This window comes from Oncorhynchus kisutch, linkage group LG6 (genome assembly GCF_002021735.2).
Source record: "Oncorhynchus kisutch isolate 150728-3 linkage group LG6, Okis_V2, whole genome shotgun sequence".
Classification (NCBI taxonomy): Eukaryota; Metazoa; Chordata; class Actinopteri; order Salmoniformes; family Salmonidae; genus Oncorhynchus; species Oncorhynchus kisutch.
In genome coordinates, this window is record NC_034179.2 from 25,742,373 (window position 1) to 25,756,289 (window position 13,917).

The following is a 13,917-nucleotide window of genomic DNA, read 5'->3' on the forward strand; positions in this document are numbered from 1 at the left end:
GACTAACTGATAGCTACGCCTTAATTCATTTAAACATCTGCCAAGATGGTCAAATTAAGCTACTGGTATGCTAACAAACATGTAATAAGATGATCACAAACAGAAGCCATATTCCACTTTGTGAGAATTATTCTGGATGTCGTCTTTGTCCACACATAAACCTGCTAAGGTAGGGATTTAGTATTTGAGTCACAGTACATTCATGTCAGTGCATGTATGCACTTCGATACCATCAAGCTGGCAAAAGATAAAATGCTAAATCCACCTTTATTCTCTGGATTTTCAAAAAGCCCATTACCTTTGCAGTTCAATGCCCTTTGGCCCAGTCAATCACATGAAAAACTGACACTGTTCTTTAGCAACCATACACTAGTAGCATGAAATGTGGGGTTTTTTTCCATACAGTTGATACTTTTACATGCTCCTTTTTGACTATTCAATGAACGTTTCATGTTTCAGTCAGTCAGTGACTTCAGAACACCAGCAGGATGCACACTGAAGGAGGTACACTTGACACCACATGCAAAGCCACACCCATAATATACACAAATCTGTCTAACGCAAACTAGGTCTGTCTGGCATAAGGAAAGAAATAGCTATCATCTTTTTTATGTAATCCTTCCACAGCTCACACACAGTAGTACCTTTGATCAAGAGCATTGTTCCAGCTCCTCCACCACAATCTCCTTTAAAATCTAGAAGGCTGCACAGAATAAGAGCTAGCACTCAACTGTAATTTGATGCTTGGGTTGACTGTCTGAGCAGCGTTACAGTAGCCTGCGATGTAAACAACGGACACAGTGGATTCAGCCACTGAAGAAAAGACAAAGCAAATTCACATTGCTTTTTACTCTTACATCAACACAAAGGGCATAACTGCTATGTTCATTGAATCCTGATACCTACAGTGGATTTAAAATCAGTGACAGTAATCAATAACCTTCAACTGTTCCCAAGTGAACAACGTACAATGTTATCTATTTGAGAAGCTTCCAGAGTCCATGGAGGGAGCACCTCCTGACCCATCGTCTTCACACAGAGAGCTTACAAGAGGACTGCCAGTGGGCACAGTGCAGTATGGGAGTCCTGTAACCAGGGCTACAGTAGCTTCCTGCTCACCATGTAGAGAGGGGCCTGCCATCTGGACACAGCACCCACACACTGGTTCAGTCCCTGTGTGGCAGGCAGGTCCCAGTCAGAACTGTGGTGACCTGAGGGCAGCGCTGGCCCAACAGCCACAGCTGGGGACACACCTCCCAAACAGGCCAGGAAACACACTGGCAGCTCTGGGGAAGAGAGGAGAACAGAAAGGCCAGCAGCTGGTCCCGGGCCCAGATTATCTATTACATAATCTAATGTGATCCAAACATTCATTGAGGAGTCCATTCAGAAACTGGTTATGCGACACAACAGGCTGTGAGAGCAATGGACATTAGTGGGTGTTAACATCTCAATATCTTAAACCCCAAAGGTGAAGCCTTGTCAGTGACAACTGTGTTGGAGGAAAATGTGTACCATCTGCTAACAGCTTCCAGCCTATGAGGGAGGGTTTGGTATGCAACCGATATGCAAACCATCCAACGGTGGTGAGGCACAAACACGGGACTCTTCGGTTGAAGATGTAAATGTGTCAATGTGCCCTTGAGCAAGGCACATAACCCTAATTTGCTCCAGGGGAACCGTACTACTATGGCTGAGCCTGTAAAACAACAGTTTACTGCACCTTTTTAATTTATTCCTAATTAGGGGCGGCAGGTAGCATGGTGGTTAGAACATTGGGCCAGTAACAGAAAGGTTGTATATGCAGGTAGCATGGTGGTTAGAACATTGGGCCAGTAACAGAAAGGTTGTATATGCAGGTAGCATGGTGGTTAGAACATTGGGCCAGTAACAGAAAGGTTGTATATGCAGGTAGCATGGTGGTTAGAACATTGGGCCAGTAACAGAAAGGTTGCTGGATTGAATCCCTAAACTGACAAGGTAAAAAAAAATACAAATCTGTTGTTCTGACCCTGAACAAGGCAGTTAACCCACTGTTCCCTGGTAGGCCGTAATTCTAAATAAGAATTTCTTCTTAACTGACTTGCCTAGTAAAATAGAAGTTACATAAAAATAAAATACAGTTGTTGTGCCAAAAAAATGTAATGTTTTTCCACTGCTGCTACTTGCTGTTTATTATCTATGCATAGTCACTTTACCCCCAAAATACATGTACAAATGACCTTGACTAACCTGCACCCCATTGACTCAGTACAGGTACAGAGTTATTATTGTTATTTTATTCATTTTTTAGTTATATATTTTTATTTGGTAAATATTTTCTGTACTCTATAAAACTGCATTGTTGTTTAAGGGCTTGTAAGTAAGCATTTCACAGTAAACCTGTTGTATTCGGCACAAAATGTTGGTTTGATGTGTATCAGGAAGTGAATCCAGATTCAGCACTGGAAGTATTTGTAAAATGATTCATGCCAATTGTTGACAAGCATGCACCTGTTAGGAAATGGCTGTTAGAGAACTATTAAAGGCTCCTGGATGGATGAATTTAAATAGTTTGGTTTAAAGAAATTATGCAAAAGAGGTGGCAAACATGTTAAGCTTCTCAGCTGATTTGGTTGACATACTTTAAACTTAACAAAAAGAAGAATAAATTACCACATTAAGAAATGACATAAAACACAAATGGGAAAGTTGAGGGTTATTTATAACAAAACCTTTCGATATTGGCAATCATTTCAATTACTACTTCACTAGTAAAGTGGAACTCAGAAGTGAAATGACAACATTGAACCATCGTATTTATTTTATAAAAGATCTAATAAGAAGGATTTTGGTTTTGTTATCCATCAATAATGATAAGCCACCAGGTATAGCCAATCTTGATGGGGAGACTCTTGAGTATGGTAGCAGAATGTATTGCCACCCCTATTTGCTATATATTTAACCAAAGCCTAAAGGAGTGTGTGTGTCAACAGGCGTGGAAGGAAGCTAAAGTAATTCCACTGGCTAAAAATAGTAAATCACCTATTGCTGGCTCTAAGTCACTTAATCAGTTTGTTGCCTGTTCTTGGTAAGCTGATAGAGAATGTTTTAAACCAAATACAATGCTAAGACCTAAACCTCAACTGGAGATGTTCAATGGTCACACCGTTTATGCACAAGTTGAGGAAGCTGAACTCCTAGTAGTAACATTGGATGGTCAGTTATCATGGTTAAGTCTTAATGACAAAGTTGTTGTGAAGATGGAGAGGGGTATGTCTGTTTTAAAAAGAGTTTGACATAAAAAATAAATAGTTGCTCAGGCTCTGATTTTGATTACTGTCCCGTAATATGTTCAAGTGCAGCAAAGAAAGATCTAGTAAAGCTGTAGCTGGATAAAAACTGACCAGCATGCCTTACCCTTATTTGCAAAGAACTAACAACATGCATGCTGATTGAGATATTACTGTGATGAAAATGTCAGATTGCTACTTTATTATGCAGACATTCTGCTCAGACACCCATACAGTGCCATCGGAAAGTATTCAGACCCCTTGACTTTTCCACATTTTCTTTAGGTTCCAGCCTTATTCTAAAATCGATTACATTATTCCCACAATCTACACACAAAACCCCATAATTTTTGCTAATTTATTAAAAATAAAAAAGACAAATACCACATTTACTTAAGAATTCAGACCCTTTACTCAGTACTTTGTTGAAGCACCTTCGGCAGCTTTTTTGGGTCTTCTTGGGTATGACGCTACAAACTTGGCACACCTGTATTTGGGATGTTGCTCCCATTCTTCTCTGCCAATCCTCTCAAGCTACGTAAGGTTGGATGGAGAGCGTTGCTGCACAGCTATTTTCATGTCTCTCCAGAGATGTTTGATCGGGTTCAAGTCCAGGCGCTGGCTGGGCCACTCAAGGACATTCAAAGATTTGTCCACTCCTGTGTTGTCTTGGCTGTGTGATTAAGGTCGTCCTGTTGGAAAGTGAACCTTCGCTCCAGTCTGAGGTCCTGAGTGCTCTGGAGCAGGTTTTCATCAAGGATCTCTGAACTTGGCTCCGTTCATCTTTGCCTCAATCCTGACTAGCCTCCCAGTCACTGCAGCTGAAAAACATCCCCACAGCATGATGCTGCCTCCACCATGCTTCACCGTAGGGATGGTGCCATGTTTCCTCTAGACGTGACGCTTGGCATTTAGACCAAAGAGTTCAATCTTGGTTTCTCATGGTCTGAGTCTTCAGGTGCATTTTGGCAAACTCAAAGCGGGCTGTTTACCACCTTTTACTGAGGAGTGGCTTCTGTCTGGCCACTCTAACATAAAGGCCTGATAAAATGACTGTACCCCAGCCCTCAGCAGTCCAATCCCTGTACCTTTTGCAGAATATCAGTCTGTCCCTGATGTTTTTCCTGGAGGGAAGTGGCTTCTTTGCTTCCCTTAACACCAGGCTATCCTCCAAAAGTATTTGCCTCACTGTGCATTACTGGTGGGGCACCAATCCCACAGCTGAATCAACTTTAGGAGATGGTCCTGGCCCTTGCTGGACTTTCCTGGGCGCCCTGAAGCCTTCTTCACAACAATTGAACCGCTCTCCTTGAAGTTCTTGATGATCCGATAAATGGTTGATCTAGGTGCAATCTTACTGGCAGCAATATCCTTGCCTTTTTCTACAAAGCAATTATGATGGCACGTGTCTCCTTCCAGGTAACCATGGTTGACAGAGGAAGAACAATGATTCCAAGCACCACCCTCCTTTTGAAGCTTCCAGTCTGTTATTCAAAGTGAATCAGCATAACAGAGTGATCTCCAGCCTTGTCCTCATCAACACTCACACCTGTGTTAACGAGAGAATCACTGACATGATGTCAGCTGGCCCTTTTCTGGCAGGGCTGAAATGCAGTGGAAATGTTTTTTGGGGATTCAGTTCATTTGCATGGGAAAGAGGGACTTTGCAATTAATTGCAATTCATCTGATCACTCTTCATAACATTCTGGAGTATTTGCAAATTGCCATAATTCAAACTGAGGCAGCAGACTGAAAATTTATATTTGTGCAATTCTCAACTTTTGGCCATGACTGTAGAACAATGATGGTATACAAGGCTGCTATACTAAGCCTACTAATGATAATGACATTGCGTATTATTATAATGATAATAACAATAGGAAGATCAATGAAAAAAGAGGCTTGTTATTTTAAATATAATTTCAGACAATTTGGAAGAGTGTAAACAGCAAATAATTTATAAATAATACAAGAGCGGCTGGTCTAAAGGAAAAAAAGGATAAATAATTTATTACAGCATTGCAAAGATTAAAACAGCCGAATTTGTGAAATTGTTTATCAGACATGTGGTTGCGTGAGGCTTGGTGCTCACAGAATCAGAGGGCTATAAAAACAAACACTCAAAACAGGCAACATAACCTGGATCAGTCTTATGGCCGTAGATATAAGGATGACTTATAAAGCAGAGCACATTTAACACTCATAATCAATATCCTAGACCTAATTAAGTTAGAGTTTCCCCCCTCACTTTTTTTAGACAATTAAGGGCTGTTTTCTCGTCTCCTAAATCTGACGCTGCCTCCACCACATTGTTCTCAACGCCAATATGCTGGTTAACTTTGCTATTATGCAAAAAGGAACAAGGTCTAGGAAAAGGCGCCAATTCAACAGCGCAATGTTTTTCAGGACTGCGGTCAGCGACCACTATCAAAAGCTGGAGAACACACAATTGTTATAAAATAATGTAATTTTAATTGTGTTGAACCATTGTTCTCACATAATATAACCATATATCATTTCAGTAGCACATGTCTTAGACTGATGCACTGTGCAATACCCACAGCCTCCACAATGGATCAGTCAACTCAGACAGGTGTGACATGTTGAAAGCACCAAGCTGTCGGTTTAAATGACTAGCACACAGCTCAGACACCCATGCATACCCCACAAGACATGCCACCAGAAGTCTCTTCACAGACCCCAAGTTCCAGAACAGACTATGGGATGCTCACAGTACTACATAGAGCCATGAGTACATGGAACTCTATTCCACAGCAGGGACTATGAAGCAACACAAACATAGGAGCAGACACACACACACACACACACACGGATTTTGTGTTGTAGATATATGGAAGTGGAGAACAGTAGGGGCCTGAGGGCACACACTTCATGTGTTGTGAAATATGTTGTGAATGTATTGTAATGATTTTAAATTGTATAACTGCCTTAATTTTGCCAGAGTCCAGGAAGAGTTGCTGCTGCCAGCAGCTAATGGGGATCCATAATAAACACAAATGTTTAAGAGAAGGGCACTAGTTTTCAAATCGACCACACCAAATCTTTCTCCAAGGATATATATATATATATATATACTGCTCAGAAAAATAAAGGGAACACTTAAACAACACAATGTAACTCCAAGTCAATCACACTTCTGTGGAATCAAACTGTCCACTTAGGAAGCAACACTGATTGACAATAAATTTCACATGCTGTTGTGCAAATGGAATAGACAACAGGTGGATATTCTAGGCAATTAGCAAGACACCCCCAATAAAGGAGTGGTTCTGCAGGTGGGGACCACAGACCACTTATCAGTTCCTATGCTTCCTGGCTGATGTTTTGGTCACTTTTGAATGCTGGCGGTGCTTTCACTCTAGTGGTAGCATGAGACGGAGTCTATAACCCACACAAGTGGCTCAGGTAGTGACGAGGGCCCGACGTCCACAGGTGGGGGTTATGCTTACAGCTCAACACCGTGCAGGACGTTTGGCATTTGCCAGAGAACACCAAGATTGGCAAATTCGCCACTGGAGCCCTGTGCTCTTCAAAGATGAAAGCAGGTTCACACTGAGCATATGTGACAGACATGACAGTCTGGAGATGCCGTGGAGAACGTTCTGCTGCCTGCAACATCCTCCAGCATGACCGGTTTGGCGGTGGGTCAGTCATGGTGTGGGGTGGCATTTCTTTGGGGGGCCACACAGCCCTTCATGTGCTCGCCAGAGGTAGCCTGACTGGCATTAGGTACCGAGATGAGATCCTCAGACCCCTTGTGAGACCATATGCTGGTGCGGTTGGCCCTGGGTTCCTCCTAATGCAAGACAATGCTAGACCTCATGTGGCTGGAGTGTGTCAGAAGTTCCTGCAAGAGGAAGGCATTGATGCCATGGACTGGCCCGCCCGTTCCCCAGACCTGAATCCAATTGAGCACATCTGGAACATCATGTCTCGCTCCATCCACCAATGCCACGTTGCACTACAGACTGTCTAGGAGTTGGCAGATGCTTTAGTCCAGGTCTGGGAGGAGATCCCTCAGGAGACCATCCGCCACCTCATCAGGAGCATGCCCAGGCATTGTAGGGAGGTCATACAGGCACGTGGAGGCCACACACACTACTGAGCCTCATTTTGACTTATTTTAAGGACATTACATCAAAGTTGGATCAGCCTGTAGTGTGGTTTTCCACTTTAATTTTGAGTGTGACTCCAAATCCAGACCTCCATGGGTTGATAAATTTGATTTCCATTGATAATTTTTGTGTGATTTTGTTGTCAGCACATTCAACTATGTAAAGAAAAAAGTATTTAATAAGAATATTTCATTCATTCAGATCTAGGATGTGTTATTTTAGTGTTCCCTTTATTTTTTTGAGCAGTGTATATTTCTTTTTAAATAGCTTATTGACTACTTTTGAGGAATTGGGATGTCAAATGTTTAGTGCCGTTTTCTGTGCAGTTCTATTTTAATTTAGACTTCAGATAGACTAGTCCTGGGCAATGCAGGCGGAAATCCAACATTCCACACACCTTGCCAAAAAATAAGGAAATGGACTTTAATTCTATAAATACCCTCAAATTATATATCTATTGCAACAGGTAATATTCAGTTGGTTGGCTTGTACATTATGTGGTAAATTAAATCACTCAACTTGGTGGCTACAGATGATTAAAGTTCACCAGCTAGAACAGGAACCAGAGAGAAGATCCTCTCTTTAGAACTCAGATATCCATCTCCCCAATCCATTCTAAACTCTGATAAACACAGTTAAATTCCCCCTCCAGATGCTTTAACCATCTGTAAAAAGTCACATTCCCATGACATCTCAATACAAACCCAAAGCTGGCCAAAGAGGAACCGTGGAGAATGTCCACAATACAAATATTTAAAAAATGGATATGCCTGTAACGGTGCGTGGGTAAAATCACTGGGGAACTAAAATCCCCCCCCCCCCCCTCAAGAAAATATATATAACCTGTTAATTCATATGCCTTGCAACTGTGATATATATGCCAAAAGGCTGGGACAATAAGACAGTAGCAGAATAAATTCAACCAAACTTTGTTTTATCACAGAACCGGATAGGAACCTCTGTCCAGTGAAGACCACAAAACATATTGCATGTACAGTAACATAAGCAAGTTAATGTTTCCGATATTGTTGGAAAATTAAATAACAATTGCTTTAGAACCACAGAGAGTTACTGCAAGTCGCAAAGGAAACAGGAGCTGCCTCCACTATTCCAGCACCATTTCACCGTCATCAAATCACCTCTGCTTAGTCTAAAACACTAACAACTAAAAGATACCAAAAACAATCTAGTCCAATCAATGTAAGCTAAATGTGGCTGTCCATTGTTCTGATTTGTGTGTGTGTGTTCGTGCAAGTAGAAAATCATGTTGACTCACCAATGCCATCCTCCTCTCTCTCATGTTGATGAAACGGTATATCACTTGGTCATACAGTACACGCTTTTATTTTTTGTTATCCTAGAATTAAGTAAAACCACAAGTCCAATTCCCTATCTCCATCCATGGCTAATTTAGTAAATGAGTTTTTTTCTTTGGTGCGCCAGGACCATTCACAGCTCAGCTCAATGCTGATGGCAATTCTTTTAATGCTTTTTTTTGTCATGGGAGGCCAGATCCTCACTGGCTTCTCTTGCTTACAATGCTACGGGCGGCAACAATGTCATACTGGTTTGGAGCAGACATCATCAGATAGATGACCTACACATGGAGACAGAGGGGCGCTGTTTCACTCACTCAGATGCTGTCTCCTATGAGATACATTCATTCTCTTCGGAATTGAAGGAAAATTATGAAAACACAGACGAAAAATGATTCAATCTGTTTTTTTATATTTTTAGGTCAAATAAAAATAAAATTTGGTGGGGGGGGGGGGGCTGGCTTCCCTTGGCATCCATGAATACATGCCACCGGGATATGCTCAACTACAGCACATGGTGTAAATCATAAGCCCAGTCCAGACCTGCTTGGTGTATTGAACCTGCCAATAAAACCCCAGTCAGTGCTCTCTCTGGAGCCTGAGTCAGTGGGACATCTGTAACTATAGGCCATGGGCCTGCTGGGTGGTAGGTACTAAGCTTCATAAGTGACATACCCACTCACCTGGCTCAGCAGGGGGTGTGTGCGATCTGGGTACACATATGTGTAGAACCTCAGAATCACCCTAGCAGCAGTGAATCAGGATACAGACTCAGTCTAGGGAGCGGCAAAGGCTTAGAGACCCTCCTCCTATTCATCTTGTCTGGAGACTTGAGTGATGACCAGCTTTCACAGGCCTTTACCCTTCACTCAAACTCCTGCTGAAGCCCTGCCACCGCTGCATTTGTTTATGGAACATATCAGCAAAGAATCTGCAAGGTCCTTACTTGAGTTTGTGATGTCCCTAAATCTCTACAGGACAAATGGGCATGCAATAGCCACTGCTTTATTTAAGAATGATCTTTGAGAATAGGCCCTAATGAGGAGAAATGAAAAGAGAATATTGATATTCTGCTGCAGAAGTGACAGACGAGTCTTGACAGAGAGATAATAGTAGAAAGACCTGCTACACAGGAACATGGGAGTGTGCGTGGGGTTGAAAGGTTAGAAGTGAGAGGTTCAGAACAGAGCTTGTATCCACACTTCCAATTGACAAACTAACACACTGTAAAATAGACATATAGTAATGACCAAAAGTCCATAAAATCATGATGAAAACCATAACAATATGCTTATTTTAACTACTGCAGTGCAACTTGGAACCAAAAACTTATGTCATGAGATTTTACAAAAAACTGGCCCTTAACTTGTCATTTCAAGAGCATATGGCCTTGGGGCCGTTGTAGTCATTGTGCTATTGTCCTACAAAACTCCTCTCCAACTCTCCTTTGTTTGGTGTCAAGGGGGGGGGGGGGGATTACATACACTGTACAGTGCACACAGAACAGGGTCATCAAGCCTCTCCAAAGGAGGCATCTCCTCACACCCGGCATTCACCCTCTCTGTGACGTGACTGTGAAACCATGTAGATGTGTGGTTACATAAGAGGCAAGCATCCGATAAAAGTATGTAACATGTGCAGTAGTCAATCTGTAAGATAATTAAAAACCCACAATCATTCGGAAGGAACCATCCTTTCCCAACAGAACCTTCACAAATTATCTCGATGACATCATCATCAGCAAAGACACCACTGATATGTGGAATCTACTACTGGAAATATGTCAGCAACATGAATCGCACAGAGAAACAGCAGCTCAGTCAGACTGGTTCTTCAAATGGACTGCTATAACATCGTTGATCATGTTGAACAATCATGCTAAATTAGGTACTTACATCGTAGGCCTCTCTGCTGTTCCTCAGCCAGCAGCGGCTCAGCTCACTCAGCTCCACAATGGGCTGCACCTTCAGCCTCACAGAGTCCCCAGACTGACGGATCTTCTCAACGATCTCGTCCCGGCTCTTACTCTCCACGTTGTGCCCATTGATCTCAACCAACCTGTCTCCAGGCACCAGCCCCAGCGCCAGGTCCTTGGTCCCGGCTCCAGGCTCAGCGAAGTGAACCACGCGGCGGTAGGTCCCACCATCAGGCTGCTGGTCCAACATGGTTGTGCGGCGCAAGGAGAAGCCAAAGTCTCCTGTGTTGCGACGCTGTAGCTCCAGTTCCCTGGGCTCGGGCATGGGCAGCGCCAAGACGCCAGGCAGCTGCAGGTTTGCCGGGAAGGTCTTCTCGACCACCTCTGGGATATGAACCCTCTTCCCAGCCCAGCCGTGGCCCTGGAGATGCAGATGGGAGTCATGTCTGTGGTGGTCAAACACCTTGTTCTCTATCTGGGGAGATGGTTGTGTTGAGCTTGGTGTGGAGGCCTCAGAGACACTCTCCTCTTTGTTTTTCTGGGAGGAATGGCGCTTCATGACCTGGCCCACCTGGGAGTTCTGCTTTGCCAGGCTGCCGAATTTTGCCGCTCGCTCCTTAACAGAGGTGCGACAGGGATCCTGTCCCCACTCCCCCTGGATGTCATCACTGGAGCTGGCGGCACTCATCTGGCCCAAGTCCAGGACCATACTGCCACGGTTGCTGAAGCGATCAGCATCTAGATCAGTAAGGCTGAGCTCTGTGTTGCTGGCTACCTTAATAGGGATGGGGCTGGAGATCTCCAGCTTGCCTTTGTTGTCCCGCTTAGAGCCTCCTCGGTGGAGGTTGAAGAAGCCTCGCCGCTGGCTCATTTCCTCCAGACTATTCAGTTCTGCCTGGGACATCCTCTCCTTTTTGTCCTTTTTGTCCTTCTTCCTCTCATCCTTGTCTTTGTCTTTCTTGATCAGATGAAACATATTTCGCTCCAAATAGCAACCCCCTCAAGGTTGGTTTGTGTAGGTTTAAACCAGGGGGGTTCCATACACAAGTGAAGTTTCAGTTCAGGCTTTCAACCCTGGTCATGGAAGCATCTGGGTGACAGTTAGGAATGTCATCAACAGAGGGGCCCTGAGGAGAGAGGAGACTATAAAGTAAGTCTTAGGCAATAATCCAAAAATCATCCAATACAATGGCAATGAGATATCATTACAGATCATGTGTCATGCCCATGGCTAAAGACAAACCCTCATGACATGCAAGAAACCTGTGAAATATAATGTGTCATGCATGTTTATCCAGAACATAAGGGTATGTGTCAGCTTTACAAAGCAATGCATTTCAATGTGTCAATTAACTTAAAATCACCAAGGACTAGGTAGAAGAAACCCGACACGGTTGTTGTAGTGAGGGTATCACATGTGTTAGAGGCTGCCTTTCATTAAATAACAATGCTGCTTCTTCTCTCTGTGAAACTTCTCAAAACCACTGCACTGACATGATATTAAGAGGACACTTCTCTAAACAGATTATTATGTGGTGTCCTAAAGAAGTTGGTATGCTGATGTCGTGTAACATTTAATTGATGTGACAAATACTATTATTTGCAGGTTGTCGGTGGGGAGGATATGGCACTTAATAATGCAAAGAGAGTGTGTCCCTGTGGACCCTTCATTAAAAACGAATGTGCTCGAAGAAAAGAGACCAGTAGGAGTTCTGTGTTTCTGAAGTAGACCCCCTTTACACCAGTACCGTCCTGAGGAACCAAAGAATATGGCTAGCTGTCACAGCGAAACAATTTATAAATCTGTGTATGAATCATCTTCCAATCAGGTTGGTGATTCAAAAGGCATTCCCTTCCTGACCACCTCACTCCAGCCTCACTGTTACACATCAACTAAGCTACTGATCCTCCCCGTGCGTTTCGTGCCGCATGGCACTGCATTGAGAAGCACATGCATGCAAACACTGAGTAGACAATCTAAAAACTAAAGGATATAAACTAAAATACAAACCGGCAATATCACAGTAGCCTATAATGTCTGCAATACGATAGCGTATGCGAGCCACTTACCCTATAACTATCCACAGTGAGAAATAATGACATTAACGTAAATCAATGTGACCAGTTTGGTTACACCTGAAACATATCCCTAACATAATTGATACATTGTCGCTGTCTACTCGTGTATCCACTACTGTGGATAGGTTACTGTCGCGGCTAGTAACAGTTTGGTCATAATGCGCTCACAGCTACTTTGCCTTCATTATCATACCGGTGGCTTCAGATGACAAACAGTTTCATCGAGAGAGGAAAGATGTACAGACCCGGGTCTATTTATGTATTTTATCAGGGGACTTCTAGGTTACTCACCACTCAGTGATATGCAGGTTTAGAGTTGGTGAACTGTCCGATGAAGGGTTGAGCGAGATTGTCAGTAGCTTTTCACCAGTTTACTGTACAGTGTCGATGCAGGGCAGTCGAGAAGTCCAGTCTTTTAAAGCAATAGTTACCGTCAGCCGGTTCGCAGTGACCCCTCCTGGCTGATTTGAGGACATATAGGGACCCAGCCTCAGCCCAGCGAAAAAAAGATGGGAGGGATCATAGACTGATTGGGAAACAGTGTGGAAGTAGTCTGTTGACTAACCTGTGCATTTAGCGTACTTTAGAACAGGACTCTCCAACCCGGTTCCTGGAGAGCTACCCTCATGTAGGTTTTTGCTCCAAACCCAGTTGTAATTGACCAGGAGTGAAAACCTACAGTATTGTATCTCTCCAGGAATAGGGTTAGAGAGCCCTGCATTGAATGATTGTGTGCAAAAAATATATATTATCTTAGTAGGTTATAGGTCCCTACTGTAGGCTACTGATACAGGCTATTGTCTGTAATTTCATATAAATAAGCATGTCAAAAGTAGCCTAGTCTATAGGCCTGGCCTAGGCTATTGTAGCCATACTTCCTAACTTTGTCAATTTTTTTCCCAATTGAACAGGCTCATTTTTGATAGAAAATATTATGTAGGATCATTAACAATTAAACAAAAGTTTGGAAAGTTAAACTCAGCAAAAAAAGAAAATCCTCTCACTGTCAACTGTGTTTATTTTCAGCAAACTTAACATGTGTAAATATTTGTATGAACATATGATTCAACAACTGAGACATAAACTGAACACGTTCCACAGACATGTCACTAACAGAAATTGAATAATGTGCCCCTGAACAAAGGGGGGGTTCCAAATAAAAAGTAACAGTCAGTATTTGGTGTGGCCACCAGCTGCA

General features: G+C 42.9%; 1 protein-coding gene across 2 annotated transcripts in view; it reads right to left on the reverse strand.

Annotated features, from left to right (window-relative positions):
- The window catches only part of LOC109891760 (unconventional myosin-XVIIIa-like), a 94,197-nt gene extending 81,046 nt beyond the window's left edge, over positions 1 to 13,151 (reverse strand). For both annotated transcript variants that reach the window (XM_031826472.1, XM_031826471.1), the window contains exons 1-2: positions 13,011 to 13,151; positions 10,621 to 11,767 (exon numbers count right to left, since the gene is read on the reverse strand). In XM_031826472.1, coding sequence (XP_031682332.1) covers positions 10,621 to 11,616 — 996 coding nt within the window. In that variant the 5' untranslated portion in view covers positions 11,617 to 11,767; positions 13,011 to 13,151. The remainder of the gene's footprint in view (positions 1 to 10,620; positions 11,768 to 13,010) is intronic.
- Positions 13,152 to 13,917: the final 766 nt, after the last annotated feature.